This window comes from Dermacentor andersoni, chromosome 6 (assembly GCF_023375885.2).
Source record: "Dermacentor andersoni chromosome 6, qqDerAnde1_hic_scaffold, whole genome shotgun sequence".
Taxonomy (NCBI): domain Eukaryota; kingdom Metazoa; phylum Arthropoda; class Arachnida; order Ixodida; family Ixodidae; genus Dermacentor; species Dermacentor andersoni.
In genome coordinates, this window is record NC_092819.1 from 178,731,713 (window position 1) to 178,752,747 (window position 21,035).

At 47.1% G+C, this 21,035-nt stretch overlaps 1 protein-coding gene across 1 annotated transcript in view; it reads left to right on the plus strand.

Annotated features, from left to right (window-relative positions):
- LOC126523920 (uncharacterized) overlaps window positions 1–21,035 on the plus strand; it is a 132,851-nt gene that overhangs the window by 103,679 nt on the left and 8,137 nt on the right. Inside the window, exons 12-14 of the mRNA XM_072289029.1 lie at window positions 1,212–1,338; window positions 9,455–9,546; window positions 19,578–19,759. Of these exons, the coding sequence (XP_072145130.1) occupies window positions 1,212–1,338; window positions 9,455–9,546; window positions 19,578–19,759 (401 nt within the window). The remainder of the gene's footprint in view (window positions 1–1,211; window positions 1,339–9,454; window positions 9,547–19,577; window positions 19,760–21,035) is intronic.

Below are 21,035 nucleotides of genomic sequence, written 5' to 3' on the forward strand. Positions count from 1 at the left end.
CCCACTGCTGCTGCTGCTGTGCGCTGCTGTGCGCTGCTGTCGCGCACACCGCATGCATTGAGGGGTGGTTCAGAGCATGTATATACATGACAGCGCCAGTAAGAGAGAAAAGGTGATGAGAGAAACTTGTTTTCACCCCACCATGTCGAATGTGCACAGTGCCTTTGGAGATCCCTGGCCGTCGCCATATTAGCCGCTTGACAGCTGTATATATCCGTGACTCCCTTCAGAAGCATTGCAGAAACTGCAGCGCTTCCCTTCCCACTATCGTAACAGGCCAGAGGGGATGCAGATAGAATTGTAGAGAGGAGAAGGAGAGGGAGAAGAAGCAGTTCCAATATAAGAAAGGGGGGAGGTGACGTGAGAAGGCAAGGAAACCCCACTACTATACGACAGCGGTTGCGGGGAAACTGGATAGATAAGCTTAAGTTCAATGCTATTTCTGAAAAATAAATGCCATGCAAATATGTCAAGTGGGCCACTTACACAGGCGTGCAGAAGCAGAGCCGCATTAATAAAAGCGCTAATAAAAGCGCACGCACTGCAGGGTTCAGGAGACGCTACGGAGGCAGTTGACCGTCAAATCAACACTTCTGTGGCCGTCGCATTAGCTTTGCGGCTATGGCATTGCTAGAGGTCGTAGATTTGATCCCAATTGTGGCAGCCGCATTTCGACGAGGGCGAAATAAAAAAACGCACGTGCACTTTGATTTTGGGACACGTTAAAGAACATCACGGTGTCAAAATTAATCCGGAGTCTGCTACTATGGCTTGTCTAATAATCCAAGTGTGGTTTTGGAACGTACAGCCCTATAATCCACTTCAAGTTTAATACTTCTGCCACAATGCGGTGTGCCATACTGGAGAATTTTTGTACAGTCATTCTATGTCCTTGTTCAGAATCAGTTTATTCACGTAAGGAATTAAGTTAAAAAATGCAGGCCATTATCTGCCCACAATCATCCTGTGCTTGATTACACAGTATTTCGTGCTCGTCTTTTCGTATTCATGCTCAAATGAAAGGTTCTTTATAAGGATGCTCACTGACAGCATGCTTCTTTATGGGCACTGCTGGTGAAATAAAGATTTTGTTCAGTCACCTTTGTTGCTGTGCTCTGAGCATTGCACCAAGTGTATATAATTTTGGCTGGTATTCATTTTATTTCCTGCTTGCTGTGGCCGCCGCACTCTGAGAGGGTCTCTGTGTGCAGGTGCTCGCCGTGTTCGTCGAATCGCTCAAGCAGGACCTTCTCAGTGGACACGAGGACATTGGTACGCTGGTTGCACTCGGCAGCTTGCTCAAGCTGCGTCACGCTGAACTGCTACCAGACACGCAGGGTGAGCACCTCTGCGCTTCACTCATGAATAATCCTTACCAGCAGTAAGCATTGGTTTGCTCGCCAGAGTCATCATCACCTACAGGCTTTTATTGTGATAGCAATTATGCGGGCGCACCAGGTGCATTTCTGCCGTTGCTTTCGGTGTGATGTTCTTTATCAAGTCCAAGGGCATCAAAATTGTCGCCATGTGGCGGAAGCTATATGTGCGAGTGAAAGCTGTGGGGATGAGCTAGCGAATGCAGCTCACTCTCGTGTGCGCAAGCGACGGAGGCGGTGCAAAAGCACGTCCTCTTCTGTTGCGCATGAGGCACAGGGGTGCGGCGAGGGGGGGGGGGGGCTTTCTTTTTTGGTGGCTGCTGCTTATAGTGCGGCCGCTGTATCTTGAAAGCGATCTGCGACGTGGCCATGTGTGCCTCATCTTCAAAGCGATCTGCAATGTTTGCAGAGTGCGCGTAGTGCCGGTAGCATCGTATGCGCTGTGCATTCGGCGTTTCATTTGCGTTAAAGCGAGAGATGCATGAAGGTCAGTTCGCTCAATGCTGCTGCTGCGATTCCTCACTCCAGCGTTCTGACCGCGAGTTTCCACAGTCATCGAGCAAGATGTGTTCGTGTCTACTTGTACACTGTGCTTATTAATTTAGTTAGTAAGCGAAGGTTTACAAGTTTACACAGGCAATAAAACTACTATCCTTCCTTTGTGTAACTATCTATTAATTTGCTATCGCAATCAATGCTTCACCTTTCTGGCAAAATTGCGGCTTTTTAGTGACAACCGTTGGTTCACAGACAGGACAGCTCTTGCACACAAATACTGGTAAAATGTTAAACATACTGTGATTGCAGCAGTACTTTTTCATCGCTGCATCAAGGTGCACATATGAGATTATGGCAAATACAACTCAAGGACCTGTGTGTCCTAAACAGAACATACTTGAATTGTAGACATGCCTTCCCACTGCTTCTTTGCCATGATTTTGATTGCTGTGAGTGGGTCAAAGGTTAGGTAAAGGCAGGATTACCAATCATCTTATGTTGATAATTTTTTGGAAACATGGTCACTCTTGATACTACAGGACATGTGGTGTAGCAGTTCATTGACCTTCAGTCCTATATGGGAGAACAGGCACATCTTCCTCAGCTGCCCAGGTAACTTGCTTGTAAACTTTTTTTTTTTTTTTTGCATGCAACAGTCTGCATAAGTAATTGAATCACAGTCTATCAACGCAAATCACTCTGATACCACATTGGATGCCATATTTGCCTGCTTCACCAGATAATTGTCAGCAAGCTTAATGCTAAATTACAATTAAAATTACTTTAATTCATTTTGCAATTACTTCCACAACCTTTGAAGTGTTGTAGGCCTTGCACTGAGCCAAGATTGCTGCAATGGTCATCAGGACCACGGGCGGTCAGTGTAGCATTTTGTGTGGTGTGAAGTAATGAAATTCCGAGGCACTTTCATGTGATTCTGGTCTGCTCCACCGGATTTCAGATGCACCAGCCATGCTTACAGTACTCGGGGTTTTCTTAAAATTATATACAGTAAACTTCCGTTAATTCAACTCTGGTTCTTGCAATTTTTTAGTTCGATCTCAAACGAAGGCCCTGGCCAGTGCCGATACATTTCTATGCTCCAAGGACTTTCGTTCTTTCAATTCTCAAATAGGGGATATATTTAGAATGTTAGTTGTCTGGCTGCATCTGCCATTTTTGCCATAATGTAGTTGGGAAGTGGCTGTGTGGCTCATTCTACGTCTCCCTTTGCGGTGTCGGTAAATAGCCTCAAAAGGGGGCTTCACGACGCGGCAGATGGCATGTGGCAATAGATCCACTGCAGGTTCAAGTACCGTACGTATTGTAACGTAGTGACAGTGAAGAATGACGCAGTATCATAACGGGGGGTTACAAATTTAACTCTTTATTGGGCCAAGTGAAACAAGTAACACTCAAAACACAATGATAGTGGCGAGCAAAGTTGGCGATCATTGAACTTCTAATCTACGGATCAGACACGTCGGCTATTTATATATGGCTCAGCGAACCTTCCAGCGTACAGTGGAATCTCGATGATACGATCATGGCTAATACGAATTTCTGGATGATAAGAATTTTTCTGTAGTCCCGGCCGAGCCCCATTAGTTTGCAGTGTGCCAGACAACAGTTGTTACGAATAGATTTTCGACCCGCGTCGTTTGATACGAGTAAACGCTGCCCCACCGACAGGCGCGAAAGAGAACAGCACGTAGTCACGCGATTTCTCCCTCTCTCTTTTGGTGCCGAGGCACGGACGCGGTGCCGGACAGCGCGGAGGCAGCGACTGGGCACGAAGAGTTTGAAGCGGTGGCGCTTTTGTTGCTTTTGTGCTTTTCCTCCTTTTCAGTGTGCCATCGGACGGCGTGGCTGCTGTGCTCTGGGCCGCGTTCTCTGTGTGTGCGCCATTTTGCCTAGTCGCAGCCAGCTATGTGTTGCAAGTGGAAAGCACTCTCTTTTAAAGAGAAATTAGACATTCTTCAAAAGGTCGATGAGGATCCCAAGAGGACGTGGACGAAGTTGGCTAAGGAGCTAGGCCTCACAACGTCAACACTGAGCACAATTGTTGCACAGCGAGACTCTATCATGAAAAACGTGCTTTCGTTCAGCGTCAACGCGAAGCAAGAGAAGACCACTCAGCATGTGAGGCTTGAGGAGGCTCTCCTGACTCGCTTTAAAGAAAGAACCGCAGCTGGTGTAAATATTGACGGTAAAGTTTTGCGGAAGAAAGTCGACGAGTTTGCACATCGATGGATTCCAGGTGGCTGCAGTGTTTCAAGACTAGGCACGGTCTCGTTTATAAAAGCGTTTGCGATGAGTGAAGCTGCCTTCACTCATCACGGAGTACGAGCCTTGTGATGTTTTAAATGCTGACGAGGCAGGCCCATTTTTTAACCTGCAACCCGAGAAGAGCCTCTGTTTAAAAGGTGAAGCATGCAAAGGAGGTAAAAAAAGCTAAGAGCGCATTATGGTTCTCTTATGCTGTAACGCCGACAGATCGGAGAAACTTAAGCTCACAGTAGTTGGCAAGTTTCAAAAGCCCTGCTGCTTCAAGCGCGAGAGTCATTTGCCGTGCGTCTATCGCTCAAACAAAATGGCGTGGATGATGGCAGCGCTGTTCGAAGAGTTTCTGTCGCTCCTTGACAGGAGGATGGCTTGCAAGAATTGCAAGATTGTTCTGTTTCTTGACCAGTGCGCTGCTCACCCGAGGCAAGTAACGCTTCAAAACGTTGAACTTCTCTTTTTACCCGCAAACACGACGACCCACCTGCAATCCCTTGATGCTGGGATTATAAAGAATGCAAAGCACCAATTCAAGAGCCTTCTTGTGTGCCGCCTACTTGCTAAAATTGATCGAAAGGATGAAAGCGCACATAAGCCTCTTGGACGCCATCCATTTTATAGCTATGGCATGGGATCGGGTAACTCCGACTACCGTAGCGAACTACTTCGGCAAATGCAGTTTCTTTGAGAGTCCAGAAGAGGTGTCCCCAGGGCCGGAAGATACAATTGAGGATTGGGAACGGCTTAAGGTCGAGTGCACAGCGGATGACTTTTGCTCAGCAGATGACAATCTCGCCACCTGTGGTCCGCGCACGGTAGAAGATATTATCGAAGAGGCCACATGCGAGGCTGGTGATTCTAGCAATGATGGTGACGACATAGACGTGGGCGACGGGGAAAGAACACCACTGGCGGCTGAAACACTGCATACGCTTGACGTTCTGAAGCATGCTATGGCCGTGGATGAAATCAGCGACGACACGTGCACACACGCTTGCTACATGTGTGCACGTCACATGCTTGCTATATCTGCTAAGTGACCTGACAAAGAAAAAGAAGCGGAAGGACATCAGAGACTTCTTCTTCAAGAAATAAATTCTTTTTACGTACGTGTGCCTGAGTGAGTTCACCTCTAACTGTTTCATTTAGCTAGTATTAATTGTGTTTCGATGATCCGAACTTCGGCTAATACAAATATTTTTCGTGACCCCGTGAGATTCGTATCATTTAGATTCCACTGTAATCGCTGGTGCTTGGATAAGTTCTAAAATGTACTCCAGTATGTGCACAGAATTCAATTATGTGAGGCTCGGTGACAACATGGACAACCGGTAGAACCATCCATAACATTTAAGAAACTTGGAGAATTTCAAGTTTGAAGAAACTTAAAGAATTTGCTAGCTGGAGAAATGTGGTCACCGGATGTAAATAAAGAAGTATGCATATCAGTATGGAGCTCTCTCTCATGCTGGACGTGAGACATCCAGCATTTATTGCCTAGAACAATACGCCAGTAAATAAAGCACTGCACTTAAATGCACGGAGCACACTCGGTGTCAGCTGCTGCCGATGGCAGAGGAAGGCAGCTTCTGTGCCGCGTCAAGCAATGGTTTGCACATGTGGGTCGAGGTGTGCGCGTAGATGCTACCTAGTGCTTCCCGCCACTGACTCTGGTCAGTGACAGTTCAGACACACAGAATGTGACATGCCCACTGCCTGCAACTACCACACGGGTGGAAAGCAGAGCCACTCAGCAAGCCACACTGACGCAAGCTCATTAAGCACACGAATGTCCCAAGGCTGGGGCACTAAGGACGCAACTAGATGGTCGCTCACATCTGCCTTGCTCTTGTAACCGACGGTTTTCCTTCCCACTGCTAGACTCTGACTCCCCCCGCACCACGACCAACCAAGCCAATAGCTACCGCATGTGTGTTCTCATGTTCTCGTGTTCTTTTACTTTTTCTCAAGCTCTTACAGTTTCGCCACCAATGTTTTAGTCATGTCCGACCTCCTTACTATTCCCGGCATCTTGCTAAAAATTTCTGCGGAGCCCCGTTTCCAGGAGTGACCGTCATTCAGCCGAGTGGTCGCTTAGCTGCCGCTAGGCCTACTCTTCTGTTGCCTCATGGCTACCTGGTTGCCCCATTGGCTTTTCCACATTGCTGCAGTTCTTCTACAACTGAGCTCGCCTGCACTGTCCAATGCCACTACTTCGCCATATTCCTCATCCTTGTCCCATATTTTGCCCCACCCAAGCCCGCTGCAACCCATCTATGCATCCTGTGCTAAACGAGTGCAAGACGATAAAGCTGTGCTATCTTGCGATTCCTGTGGCGGCTGGTTTCATCATCGTGTCATGCGATATATATGGCTCAGTATCGTAAACTGGTTGCCCGCAATGACCCTTAGCTGTGCCTCGTTTCCTCCTTGCCTCCATTCTGTGACTCCCTGTTCACAGACTCGCAGCTGCAGCTCCTGCACTCATCGAATCATTTCACCCCCCCCCCCAAAAGCATGACTCGAGCCCCTCCGAGAAGACCCTGCTGTGGTGCACCAACTGTTGGAGCCTTAAGAACGAACTTGTCAATCTGCAGTCCACAATTCCAGCCAGCACAGTTATCCTACTTACCGAGACATGGCTGGACCTTGGTGTGCTTGACGGTGAGCTTCTGGATATCTCTTCCTACACAATATTCCGTCGGGATCGCCGTTACCGAGGTGGGGGTATTCTCATTGGTACTCTTTAGAGGTTTGCACATACTGTAGGCTTGACCTCGAGCAAGACGACCTTGAGGAAATCTAGGAGCTTCACCTTCCCCGAGGGACTCTGCTTGTTGGATGTATCTACTACCTGCCCGAGTTCCGAGATGGCTCCTATAAGCTGCTTGACGCTACTCTGTCCACAGTTGCTATCGATGTAGTGCTCATTAGGTCACGCTGACTGGTGGCAGCATGACGAGCATCTCTCCAGTGATCGACCGATGACTCGCTTCTTCATACCGTCACCACCACTGACCTGTATCAAGTCTGTCAGCATCCTTCTTACTCATCGCAAGACCTGGCAAGCTTCGTTAACCTCATCTTTGTGTGAGCTGTTGTATGTCTTGTTTTGCGCAGCACATGATTTTGTGCGCTCTGCACGAGAGCACCTGACTAGAAGTGTGAGTACTACACGAACACTGAGGTAGACGCAAGCGGATCACAGAGCATGATGACACGCTGGAACACGGTATGAAATGACAGTTTCGTTCTCGGCGCACGCAACTGCACGACATGGGAAGAAGCAGATGAAATGGAAGTACATCTCTCTTGCTACGGTATGAAGTAAAACAAGGACACGCAGACATTCGATTTGTAGGTTTTATTATTTCTCTAAACTTTAATTCGTCTATTGAAGCAACAGATTAAACAAATAACTGCTGCTTCTGCCTCAGATAATTCTCTAAGTCACGTGTCACTATGAGCGTTGTCGCAGCACTACCATGTACGTAGACACACTCGCATGATAGACGTCGACTCTCCGACTGAGAGCACGGCACCCACAAGGAGAAGGGCGCACGGCATTGGGTTTCAAATTTAAGCTCTGTTCGCTGTGCATATGGACCTTGCAGGCACGATCGTTAGTGCGCATTATACATGCACTGTGCTGGTCAGTTCGAAATTGCCAGACCTGGTGAGGGGCCCTCTAAAGAGACAATGGCTGAGGGCCTGGTGGTTGCAGGCTGGTTGCTTGTGGACCCAAACTGTGCTCCACGGCTCCAGCCCTTTCACGTGATCTTACACCCGGTCGCTGCTGCGATTTACTGGTACAAACATTTTGAGGGCCAAGTTGTATAGGGGTATTACTCAAGTTTGCGTGTGCGCACCTGACCCTTCTCTGGATCGCACAGCGCTGGCGGAGCGGCAGTCACTCGCTAGCACTTTCGCAGCAGACCTAACAGTCAGAGCTGTGACCCCTAATCTGCGGTTCGCAGTGAGTTGCGACCACGGCGGGTTCAGGCCAGGGGGGACAGGGTGAGTCTCGACCTAAGGTGTTTATTCAACTTTAGAGTACAAGTATACCAACTGGACAACAACAGCAACTGCAAACACAAATACAAAACAAAACCACAGCGGCCGAGCGTTCCGCGCGTCTGGGGCGAAATAAACCACACAACCTTGGAACCACAAAAGAGGCTGATAAGAGTTCAGCTCACCCAGTGTGGATCTGTGCTCGGTCCCTGGGGCAGTCAGTCACTTACAAAGGCCGAGCGCAGCCGGGAGACGGCGTGCGGCGGTCTCAGCGGCTGAATTGTGATGCAGCCAGTCGCAAGCTCCTCAGCCGAAATACAAAGATGCATCGGGGGAATAGCGCTTCTCCCCGAGTGGCGGAGAGGGAGTCTCCCCGGTTCCAAGAAAGGGAAAAGAGGGAACGGGGTGCCTTGGCTGCAGCGTCGCGGCCAGGCGTGAAGAGCAGCGGGAGCGGCGAAGGTGCCCTTTCCCAGCCACCCTCCGCGAGCGACCACGTGATTATCGCATGATAACCGCGTGGCCGCTCCGGAGATATCGGGATGCACGTGCAATCCCACAGTTGCAACACCTGCTGGCCACCATCCATCTAGGCCTAACCAGTGCCGTGGTACCACTTCGTTGAAGCTAGCAAACAAAGTTGTGGCTTGGTAGGTTCAGTCATTTGGTGCCAAGTGCAGGATGTGGTGATGGTAACGATGATAATGCCATCTTTGGCAGGGCAACTAGTGCTATTTAGTAGCATCTTGCAGAAGTTAACCAGCTCGCGAGTATGCGTTTGATGCTTAGTGAAACATTCTCTTTTTCAAATTTTCGCTCTCCAAAAAGTTGTTATGGGCCTTGCATAAGTAAATATGGTATTGCTTCCACATCACTTACTGTATACCTAATATATTTTTGACATTGTTTGTTTCAGTCCTTGCTTGTTGTTGCATTGTTTAATTAAATGTGCCATGCAAAGCAACCCGTAAGTTGTCATGTCTTCACTGTTTTTTCTCAAGAGTGGGCACACGATTGGCCTTGCCCAGGACATCTTCCTTTTCTGCCGCAGTGTAACATTTGCTTATCATGTGATACGATTTATGATAAGAAAGAACAAGCATCATGAGGTTTCCATGGCCACGCAAATCAACCAAACGTAGCTAAGTCAGTGTAGTTCAAGGGGTTCTAATTATTCCCTTATTTATGGGGAACTGTTGCACGTTTCCACTATGGCTTTCCAAGTTGTGTGGGCTGCTCCAAGTGGATGGCTCATTCTCGACACGCCCAACCTGTCTGTTCTGCAGGGAAGCTGTTTTTCACGGAGTCAGCCAGCTCGAGCCCCTTGCACCAGCTGGTGGTGGTCCTCTTCCAGCAAGCCAACTCCCCACACCAGCAGGTGGGTTTTTTTGCGCTCTCCTGCTGGGGACAGGGTGCACAAAAAAGACGCTCCATAGAGAGTATCCCTGCCCTCACGTGCAGTACAACTCGGGGGCCATCTGCCTGTGTGGTTGAAGCACTGCCCGCTGGCCCAACTTTCGCACAAGTCAACCGAATATTGTGCTCTGTTAGTGGTGCATTTGTTGCATTTTATTTTCCTATATTTCGTAATGCACAGGTCCCTGTGCTTGCTCTAGGTACACAAGACTCTTCATATGACACCTTGAACACAGCCTTCACATCCTGTCGTTCAGTCATTTTTTTTTGTCCTATGTTAGTATGTAAGGAATTGCATATGTTGTATTGTTCTTTCTGTTTTGATGGCTGTTTGAGAGTTTATTTAGAACGGGGTCGGATGTAAAATGAATATATCAAACTCCTCCACCCCAGACCATGTGCACTCTGTTGACAGGCAGCGAGCTTTACCCTCGAAGATAGCGGTGGTCTGATGGGCATTCCCGTCTGCTGTGCACTATAGTGTGCACTATCGATTGCGCCGGGGCCACCATTTGAACGCAGCGGCGTACACACGTGGCAGCTTGGCTGGTTCGACAATGATGCATTGCCTTGGCCGCACTGACTCCTCCTCGGTGGGGCCGCGCTCTGCACCTGCTGTGTCTCGTGAGGACTGGCGGTGTGCCTCCACAGAAAACAGCGTGGGCATCCTGGGCTCACTCATGGACGCCTTGGAAGGCACCACTTTATACTTTGCTACTTAAAGTTGTGATGTTCCGGCGAAGAAGAACAGGACTGAAGAGACAAGAACAGGAGAGGGAGGAAGAGAAAGAAGTGGTCAAGATGGATCCCTGTAAATAAATGAGTGTATTCTAACTCGTACTTTATAATTTGCGCAGCCGTCCATGTTGCTTGAAGTAACATTTGTAAGAAGAACAGATGGGCGGGCGACCATGAAGCCCTACCAGCTTGATGGCGAAGACCCAGTGCTTCTTCAGGAATCAGCGACTTCATTGGAACTGCTTCGCATCATCACTGAGAAGAGTCAACTGAAGGAAGCGGCCCTCGTTGACAAAGGTGTGGTAGGAATCGATGCTTCTATGTCTGAATTTGAGGTTATGTTTCCGGGACATTCAAGGATAGATTCCAAGAGCAAGACTGAGCACACGAATAACGCCTTGTTGCAAGCGCTGTTGCAGCAGCAGACCACGCAGTATGAGCAACAGCAACTGATTCTCAAACCACTTTGCGACTCACTAAGAGCACAGCAACCACATCAAGAAGAGTTTAAGCCTAATAGTTTCGATGGGGCGTCCAATGCCGCCAACTTGTGGCTCAGATTTTATGAATACGCATGCACACAAAACCACTAGACGTCATTGGGCGACAAAGTCTGTAACATGCGCTGTTTTTCATCTGGCAATGCCAGAAAATGGTGGGACATGCGAATCGCAAGTCGATGCCGTGATTCATGGCACAAGTGGAAAGATAGTTTTCTTTCTGCTTTTGAGCGATATCCGGTTGACAGATGGGACAATGCTATAGCTTTCAGACACAGAGATGGGACAGTCATGGATTATATTTTTCTAGAAGAGGCGTTTACTCTACATTGCCGACCCTAACCTACCGGACTCTGCAATCCTTCCGCTGATGATTCAAGGCATGACTAACGAATTGCAAAGAGAGGTTTGTGTACACCGTCCAACCTCCACGGATAACTTACTTGCTTGCTTTAAGTATGTGTCTTTAAGTACGTGTCACCATAGTACCAAAAGACGATGGCTCATTTCACCTTTGCACAGATTACCGGCAGATAAACGGCCAGACTGATTTGTTCCCTTTTCCCATGCCTCGATGATTGATGATCCCATCAAAAGGCATAGTACAGTAAAAGCTCGTTAATTCAGACTTCTAGGGACCGTAAATTATGTCCGAATTAACCGCATGTCCGAATTATCGAGCGGACAACAAAAACAATAAATGCACGACTTTCATCAACAAACCTTTACTGCGCAAAGTAATGGAGGATGCTCGTCTGCTTTCGAGCAGAAACCCACGCGGATACTATTTTACGAAGTCCTTCCAGGTGCTTAGCAGCTCGCATGCTGTCTGCAGTGTTCCAACAAAATTCTTCCAACACAGCGAGGGCCTCCGCGGCTTCCTTCACAGTGCGAAGGGGCCGAGGCTGCTCCTCTCGCGGCTACTCTTCCTCCTCAGAACCTTCGCCGTGCAGCACGTCCCTGACAATTTCTTCTTCGGTAAGCAAGCCGGCTGTAACAACGCCGTCATCAATGCCGACGTAATCAGCGAGTGTCACCGCATCCGGCAGAACTCCTCCAAAATCCTTGCAGTCATCTCCATCGTCATCTAGCGACACTTTGGCCACTGCATCATTGCCACGCTCACGCACAACGAAGCCACTGTGTCTCCAGTCCGGTGACACTGTTATGCGCACTACAATTGTCCAGCACCATTAACACTTTGCGGTTCTTTGCAGAAAACTGTCGGTCTTACTTCTGCATCCACCCACGAGAAATTTCCGACGTCATCCAGGCCTTTGTATTTGCTCGGTATTCCACCCGAAGAGCAGGCATGTTCTTAAAGCACCGTGGCTTTTGTGCCTTTCCAATGACTACAAGCGGCAAGCGCTCTGTTCCTGTCATGTTGGTGGCTAAAAGAATGGTGACGCGTTCCTTGGATTTTTTGCCACCGATGCACGGATCTCCTTTCATGGTCACAGTCTTGTCTGGCAAAGCCTTAAAGAAAAGTGCTGTTTCATCAGCATTAAATATGTCGTTTGGATCGTAGGCGGCGATGTGTTCGAGCAGCTGAGCGTTCTTCCAGTTGTTGGCAACGTCTTCGTTGACAGCGCCTCTTTCGCCGCACACAGTCTTAAAAACGAGGCCATGTCACTCTCTGAAGCGCGCACACCACCCTTCCAATGCCTTGAATGCATCGATATGCATCATCAGTGCAAACCTCTCGGCTTGCGCCATGATGAGGGGTCCACTCAATGGCAGATTTGCATTACGCGAGTCGACCACCCACCGAAGCAAAGCCTCTTCCAACTCTGGATGAGCTGCTGTTCGCAGACGCTTTCGTGACGCTCGAAACTTCGCGCTTTCGAACGCCTGAAGAATCTGTTCATTTTTTCACATACGTGCTCAAGGTACTTCTTTTCACGTCGTACTTCTTCGTGGCTTCTTGTCGAGAGAGTCCGTCCTTCAGGGCCTGCAAAATTTCCACCTTGGTAGCCAAGTCCTTCGCCTCGTATTTTGGCCGCTTCGTCGGCGTTGCCATCGGCTAAGAATGCAGTGACACGGGTGCACAACAGAAAAGCACCAATAAAGTTCAATAACTGAGCTGCGCTATATTCAGCGGTCCTCGGCAAAACAGCGTGCAAGGATGTAGCGCACCAACAGCAACAAAGCGACAAAATGGCCCCGTCGATAACGCTGACACGTGCACAAACAAGGAAAAGCACCCGTCCTGCTACAAGTCGAGCCAATTGGATTGGATTGGCCAAGTTTCAGCCACTTGATGTCAATGGCGATGCTGCGTTTGGGCAACGAGGCATTGGTTTGGGTATCACTTTTGTGCCGCGTTTGCTGTATTTTCATTTTTGAGCCTCGGTGGCTGCCCGAAATTGTCCGAATTATCTGAGGTGGGCTGGAATCCGTCTGAATCAACGAGAGTTTCGTCCCATAGACTCCTATATATAATTGTAGGGACCAGGCGCGAAGGTCGAATTATCGAATTTTCTGAATTAACGGAAGACAAATTAACAAGCTTTCGCTGTACTCTACCACTGAGCGTTGACGCACATGGCAAAACGGTAGAATATTTTAATACCGAGTCCGACCATTGTGAAACGATGGAAAATGTATATCGTTTGAAATCAGATCTATTATTTGTTAAAATGATGGTAAATAGAAAGAGTGTGGACTCCCTGGTTGATACTGGAGCATCCGTAAGCCTGGTAAATCAGGAAGTTGTCCAACCGAGCAAGGTGCATGAAGTAAGAATAGTTAGTGTTCAAAGCTATGATGGAAAAACTAGAAGGTTGCAAGACTGGACAGAAGTAGAAGTTGGATTTGGCGGACATCAGCTGAAAGTAGATGCCCTTGTCATGCAGGGTGTTTACTTCATGTTTATTTTATCTAGACCTGATATGAAGCGACTGAAGATGAATATTTCTTGGAGAGACAAAGTGACCATTGACAGATCAATTAAGCCTAATTTATGTGGAATTGAAAATTCACATCGAAGCGTTAGAAATGCTGATGAAATACTGGCAAATTTTCCCGCACCTATTTGTGTTGAGACGTACCCGCCAGCAGCAGACGTCCTCGACGTACCGTTTAAGCTTTGTGACGTCACTGTAGTGAGTAAAAAGCCGTACAGTCTTTCCCACAAGAAAAAGATCTGGCTAAAGGCCGAACTGCAGCAAATGCTAAATGCCGGTATTGTAAGGCCATCAACATCCATTTTCGTGTCACCAATCACCATAGCACCAAAAGACGATGGCTCATTTCGCCTTTGCACAAATTACCGGCAGATAAACGGCCAGACTGATTTGTTCCCTTTTCCCATGCCCCGAATAGACGAGATCATCAGTGAAATGATGGATCAAATTTTTTCTCTCGGATCGACCTCTGTAAAGGATACTGGCAGGTGCCACTACAAGAAGATTACAAGCAGTACACTGCTTTTGTAACACCTTTCGATGTGTACGAGCACAACCGCTTACCATTCGGTAGGAGGAATTCTGGAGCTTGGTTTCAGAAAATGATGAATGGCATTCTTGATGAGTTCCTGGGAAAGTTTTGTAATGCATACATTGAGGACATCATCATATACTAACGTAGACAAGAAGAACATGAAAAACACCTTTCATGCGTGTTAGAAGCCCTCAGCTAGTGAAAGTTAAAGATTAACAAGAACAAGAGTGAATTTTTTCAGACGAATGTTGTCTTTCTAGGAAGAGTTTTTGATGGCAAAACTAAAACAACAAAAAAGGAGTCTGTAAAAAGGATGAAGAAGCGAGTCAAGCCATATGACCTACACTCCATGTTTTGCTTGGACTCGCCGATCATTTTCGTGTGTTCATAAAGGATTACGCTGCAAAGACACGATGCCTCACCAAGCTGACGCAAAAGGATGTGCCATTTGTGTGGAGTGAAGAGTGCGAGAAAGCGTACGAGCACCTCGTTGAAGCTATATCGTCAGATCCTGTGCTTGTGCTATGCAACTTCAACAAGCCTTTTAAGCTGTGCACGGATGCTTCACAATACGGTACAGGGGCCGTTCTATATCAACGAGACACAAAGGAACAGCAAGGACGCCAACTCAAAGTGATTGGCTATTATTCTTCTACGTTCTCAAAAGCTCAAGAACATTATGCGACCCCAGAAAAAGAGGCTCTGGCAGTTGTGATGGTACTCCGTTATTTCAGAAGCTACATAGAGGGTCTTCATTTCCGGCTTTTCACTCACAACCGAGCGTTAACTGACCTCTTGGGATTAACCCAGTGTAAAGGCAGGGTGGTGCGTTGGATCACTGAAATACAACAGTTCACTTTCAATGTAAGAAATCGACCTGGTGATAAGCTCCCTGACGCAGATGCTCTTTCCAGGCTTCACATCACAGAAGTGAGAACATCTGATCATGGACACGTTTACAGCTTGTGGGAAGTCACCGAAGACTTGACTTGCGATGATGGCAAATTCCACATGCCAGGAACTTTGGTGAAAAGGGTTTTGAAGCTGTATCATGAGAGCCCAGAGTCGGGAGGGCATGATGGATTCTGGAAAACTTATTGGAAGATAAAAAGTTGATTCACATGGAAAAATATGAAAGAAGATATTAAGGACTACATGCGAACCTGTCACCACTGCCAGGTTAACAAGGCCAAGTATCGTCCAAGAGGGAATCATATGGTCATCGCTGACCATTACCATGTACTATTTGAAGTCATTCATCAAGATTTTTTTGCCGAAATAAAAAAGCGAGGTGAGGGAGTCAGTAAAACTCAAGCATTCCCTGTCGCAATAGATGAATGCACACACATGACAGCTGCAAAGCCAGGAAAGGAAGACGCCAATTCGGTTTTGACGTTACTGGAGCGGAATATGTTCAAGAACACTAAAGTGGTGGTGTCCGACAATGGGCCAGCTTCTGCAGTAAGAAGCTTCAAGAATGTGCCCGTGATAAAGGAATTGCCCTGAGATTTGCCGCACCCTACCATTCAGAAGGAAACGGCCTAGCTGAGAGGTTCATTTGGGGCTTGAAAACATTAATTGCAATTTACCATAATTTTCGTGGAGGATGGAAGTGCGCCTTGGAAGCAGCAGTCAGGCACTGCAACCATTCTCATACCATGGGATTAGGATGCACGCCTAACTTTGCTGCATCAGGCGAAGCAACTTGGCTACCGGCAGACTACGAATCTTTGGAAAAGTAGACCTGCAGGAAAGGTGCAAGACGGAAGAGGAGCGTGCACGCTACAGATAAACCATGAAGAGACACTACGATCTGTGACATAGCTCGAAGATGCTTGTGATAGAGCCTGGTGATACAGTTTTAGTCCGGAGGAGTTTAGATGGACCGAAGTCAAGATTTTCTGGGCCCTAAACAGTGATAAAGACCATCAAGCAACAAGGAATTTTAAAATTGCAACACTATTTGGGACCGGAAAAAAAAAAAAATGAAATAGCAACAGTCATACCCTATCATCCCAGGAGGGATGAAAACCGAAGCCTGGGAGAATGTGAAGTTCTGGTGAAGAAGAAGAGGACTGAAGAGACAAGAACAGGAGGGGGGAAGAAGATAAATAAGTGGTCTAGATGGATTCCTGTAAATAAATGAGTGTATTTTAACTCGTACTTTATAAAAGTGTTTTGAAATGCTTCGGTTGATGGACGTGGAGATTGCAGCAGAAGTAGCGGCCGAATGAAGACGCTGCCGAGGTTGATCCCGCAAGCACTGATATTGCCCCACTCCCGACTTCAACTGAGGCTGTAGCTGCTATGGCTCTTTTATGCCACTACTACAACACAATAGCGGGCACTGGCCTATCGCTTGTGGATTGTTTAGACTAGGTTGAGGACTCTGTCTTTAAGTACGCAGCTGCCAATAAAAAGCAGGCTACATTGCTTCAGTACTTTCAGCCAAATAAATAAATACATTGAGTGAAGCTTCAAGTGAGTACCTACTGCGGGGATCATTGTTAGGAGCACGCATTCGGATGCGCCGCGAGTGAATTGGCCTAGCCCGCGCCGACTTCACGTGGCGGGCAAAGTCGGTGCGGCCTACGCTAATGGCTTGCAGCGCAATCGACCGCACACTCCCAGCGGATGAAGTTGGCACGGCCTAGGCCAATTTTGTGTGGTGAAACCGAATGTGCGCTCCGAGCAACAGTCCCCAATCGCAGCCTTCGTTCATTGATTGGGTTTCCGAAGTTTTGACGCATTTCTTACGTGTTTTTAGATATCGAGTTCTGGCTGTATCGATCTATTTCGCGATCACCAAGCTGTTCGATATGTCGAGGTTCGACTGTACTTTTCATAGCAAAGAATCATCATCCTGACTTGAACAGACTCTTAGTACCTTTAACATGTACAGTTGAATTCGGATACAGTTAAACTAGAGATAATGAATTCAGTAAAACAAACATTTTGGTTTGTTATATTGAAATTTTTTACATTGAAGGTTGGCCATTTATGCAAATAAATACAGTTGCCGATTCATTTTATTACACAGAAGGCGCCATAAAATTTCACACAATTTTCAGGCAATCAGGAAAACCAAGTTTATGAGAAAAAAACTCATTCTGTGTCATTTGAGGGTTGGCTACGAAAGAACCGTTTCATGCCAACTCCAGGTGGTCAAAATGGACCTGGAGTCACCCAATATGGCGTGCCTCGTAATTCTAACTTGATTATGACACATAAAACTTTGGAACTTAATAATTAATTGTATTTTTATTTCCACGTAAACAAGCAAAGATGCAAGGTGCCTGTGATTGAGAACAGTAGCTTCCTCACAGTACTCGCCTGCCCGTGTTGTGTGAAAACACTGGTGTGCACTCGGTGTCCTGCCAGCAAATTTCCTTGTGAGTTGTCGCATACCATGTTGACAGCTATCACCGCCAACCCTATTGCAATAAGCATCTTCACGTCTCTGCGTGCACGCCATAGGGCCATTGTAAGCGTACTGCACACTTTTAATAGGCGATAACACAAACGCACAGCCCTTCCCTGCTGCAGGTGGCGTTAAGTGAGTGTCATGTTTTGCTTTGACGGCATGACTACGCAATGGAAAAATGATGCCTTCTGTCTTGGGCCACTCGGACCTCGGCAGCTCGGTGCGCATCGGTGTCCCACACTGCAATGATTCAAGCCGAGTGAGCACATAAAAACTGACTTCTAAAATGCCCTGCTCAAAGATAGTGCTGGCGCAGGCTGAATTCGAGGAGGGCAAACGCAAGCTTGCCAAAGCGGCAAAACTGACACTGTGCGTCTTGAGTCACTCAGGCCCCACCGGATTGCCACATGCTGGCATCTTGTGTCCCAATTCACGCAATGCTTTACATTACATAGATGTCGCCTACAGTTAAGTCTTGCCAAATATTTTAGCGACTTCAGATTGTACATTTTCTTGGTTAGTACACAGTTTCTCGCACCGTATGAATAAGCTTCCACTGCATTCTGCAAGCTGAAAGTAATTTTCGAGTCTAAGAGCCTCTGTGTGGTTATGGCAGCCTTTGATTGACACAGTGTTCCGAGGGGAAGGGGCCAGAACGGAAGGACCATTAGTTGTCAGAGGACCAAGCAGCACTAAGAAGAGGTGGGCAGACATCGGTCGGATGCCAAGAGGAGAACGACTGGTTCCAACAGGAAGTCGATTCCGATACCAAAATTCGGTACAAAAATCTGCTTGGATTACTCGTGTCTGATGTATGATGATCAGCTGTTTAAAGGGTGTACACATGGCTTGCCACAATGACCCACGATTCACAGTACAACTGTGCTGATGGCAGCACAGTGCATACAGGCTGGTTTACTTCTGCATTGTGTCTATTTCTGCCTTGAATAAAAATGTGCAATTTGCGCTTTCACCTCAATCTCATTCGGACGGCGCAGTCATTTAATGTTAGCATTGTGATCGGTGAACCACTCTGGACTGCGAGCGACTTACAATATTCACATTAAAAAAAATGAACTTGTGTGTATACAACAGTGTCTCAGAAAAGCAAATCTGTAAATTCCCGTTTTTCACAACCTCTGGAAATTGTCCGAGATGTACGGAGATTCAGATAAGCTTCAGATAGTTGTATATTATATATCAAGCCATTTTGCTATCCTCTTTGAGTTCATTATACCTAAGTTTGACTGTCTCCTATTTAACTTAATCATTCTTTCATTACTGCTGTCCATATTAATTAGAAATCCAACCCCGTATTCCCTGTAGCGGAGGACCTGAGATCACTAGGCCCTTTGGCATCCTCCAGCGTCCTCACGACCACCTTGGTCTTGTGGCTGGAAAATCAGATTTGTAAGTGAGGCAGTGTGCACCAGGTGAGCTCATTTGGTGATGGAGGGCTTCTCTCGGAGCTCAGCCATACATGCCTGTATGGCCCCGCTGACTATGGGTGGAATCATTATCTTTCTTTTTTCCTGGATTCAGGTGGCCACTCCAAGCATGAAAAATGCTGCTTGAATATGGATTGAAACAGAAGACCTTGAGTACCACGGTGCTACTAGTTGCTACCACTTTTACAAACATATGTCACATGTAAAGATGTGGCTGCCTAAAAGACTGCATGTATGAATGGCAAAGATGAAGGGAAGGTGGACACAGGTGCTTCTTTCCATCCATGCTGAATTCCTAACATCCTTTTCAACTGTTGATATGAATGCAGCCATCATTTTGCAAGGCCTGCTTGCACCAATTGTATGCCACTCTTAACGAGTCATTTTAGGCCCAGAGCACATTCTCTTCTACAACAGCAATATGATGAGTGGCTCTATGCAGGTGAGAGAGGCTTCCCTGCATTGCCTTGGCATCCTGGGTCCCATCGAGTGGCACCTGCCGTGCCTGTCCACTGCACACTGGAACCCCATCTCGGGCATGGTGGACAAGCCAGCCAAGGGCTGTCAGCACATCACCTATGCGATCATCTTCCGCACCATGGAGCGTTACATCAGCCATCCTGAGTGAGCCATTCACTCACTGCGCTGCTGGGTGTCTTAGTCTTTCTGAACGCATACAGCCTAACAGCATTGAGACAGCTGGTAATACAAGCAAATGTCTACAGTGCACCTCTTGGTCAAATTTCAATCAACTGGATGAAAGGGGAGGAATAATCCTTGCCACTGACTGTGTCGCACCAGCACACCATGTCATCGTCATGTGCGTTTGCTGTTCCCATTCGAATATGTACGACCAACTAGCTGCTGCTTCCAATTCGAGGGGTAACTTTTTGACCACTGCATCACAGGCGGCTTCGAGGCTTGTTATTAGTGGTGTGCAAATACTGAATAGTAGATTTCGAATCGATTATCAAACCAAATATGAGTACACTTTTTATGTATTTATTTATTTATTTATTTCCTCAAAGGTCTCTTGTTGAGACATTACATGAGAGAGTGGGGGGTTAGTGACAAAGAAAGATACTACAAATTACAAAGGGATATTTTCGATGCGTCGCTTGAATGCAAGTGGGTCGATGATAGTGCCAACTTCGGTGGGCAGGCCATTCCAGTCTTGTGTTGTGCGCAGGAAAAGTGATTGCTGAAAAGTCACGGTATGAGCTTGTGGGGGACATACTGTGTTAGAGTGACTGGTGCGGGCAATGCGATGTGCTCTTTTTATGTACGGGTCGTCAAAAGGCAAAGAATAGAAAAATTTATGAAAGTGGTCAAGGCGTGCTATTCTACAGTGTAAGGCTAGAGAGGGTAAGTTTATTTGCGCTTTTAATTCAGATGCTTGAATTGTACGAACAAGTTGACAGAATAAATCGCGTCGCGCAGTTCTGAACCGACTCGAGGGCATTAATAAGGTTATTGTGGTGAGGGTAAAAAATAGCATCGGCACGCTCCAGCTTGGGCCGCACAAAGGTTAGAAAAGCAAGTTGTTTAATAGAGGGAGGAGTGAGGAATAGGTTACGGCGTAGATAACCTAGAGTACAATTAGCAGAATTTATTATGTTGTTAACATGACAGGTCCAAGGGTCCAGGGGTGCAGTAAAGGGTTAACCCTTTACTGCACCTTGTTGCATTTACGCAACATACTGATGAACGGCGTTAAAAACCGAAGGAAAGTCAGTTTGGAGCTGCCTGTACACGTTGTTGCATATCCGCAACATTGGTCTGTAAAACGCGCCACCGTGTGCTGCAATCTGTGCTAATCCTTCGCATCTTCTACCAAAACAAACGTGGCGGAGGCTGCGCACGCCCGCGAGCAGCGATATAGGTAAGCTTTACATATTGT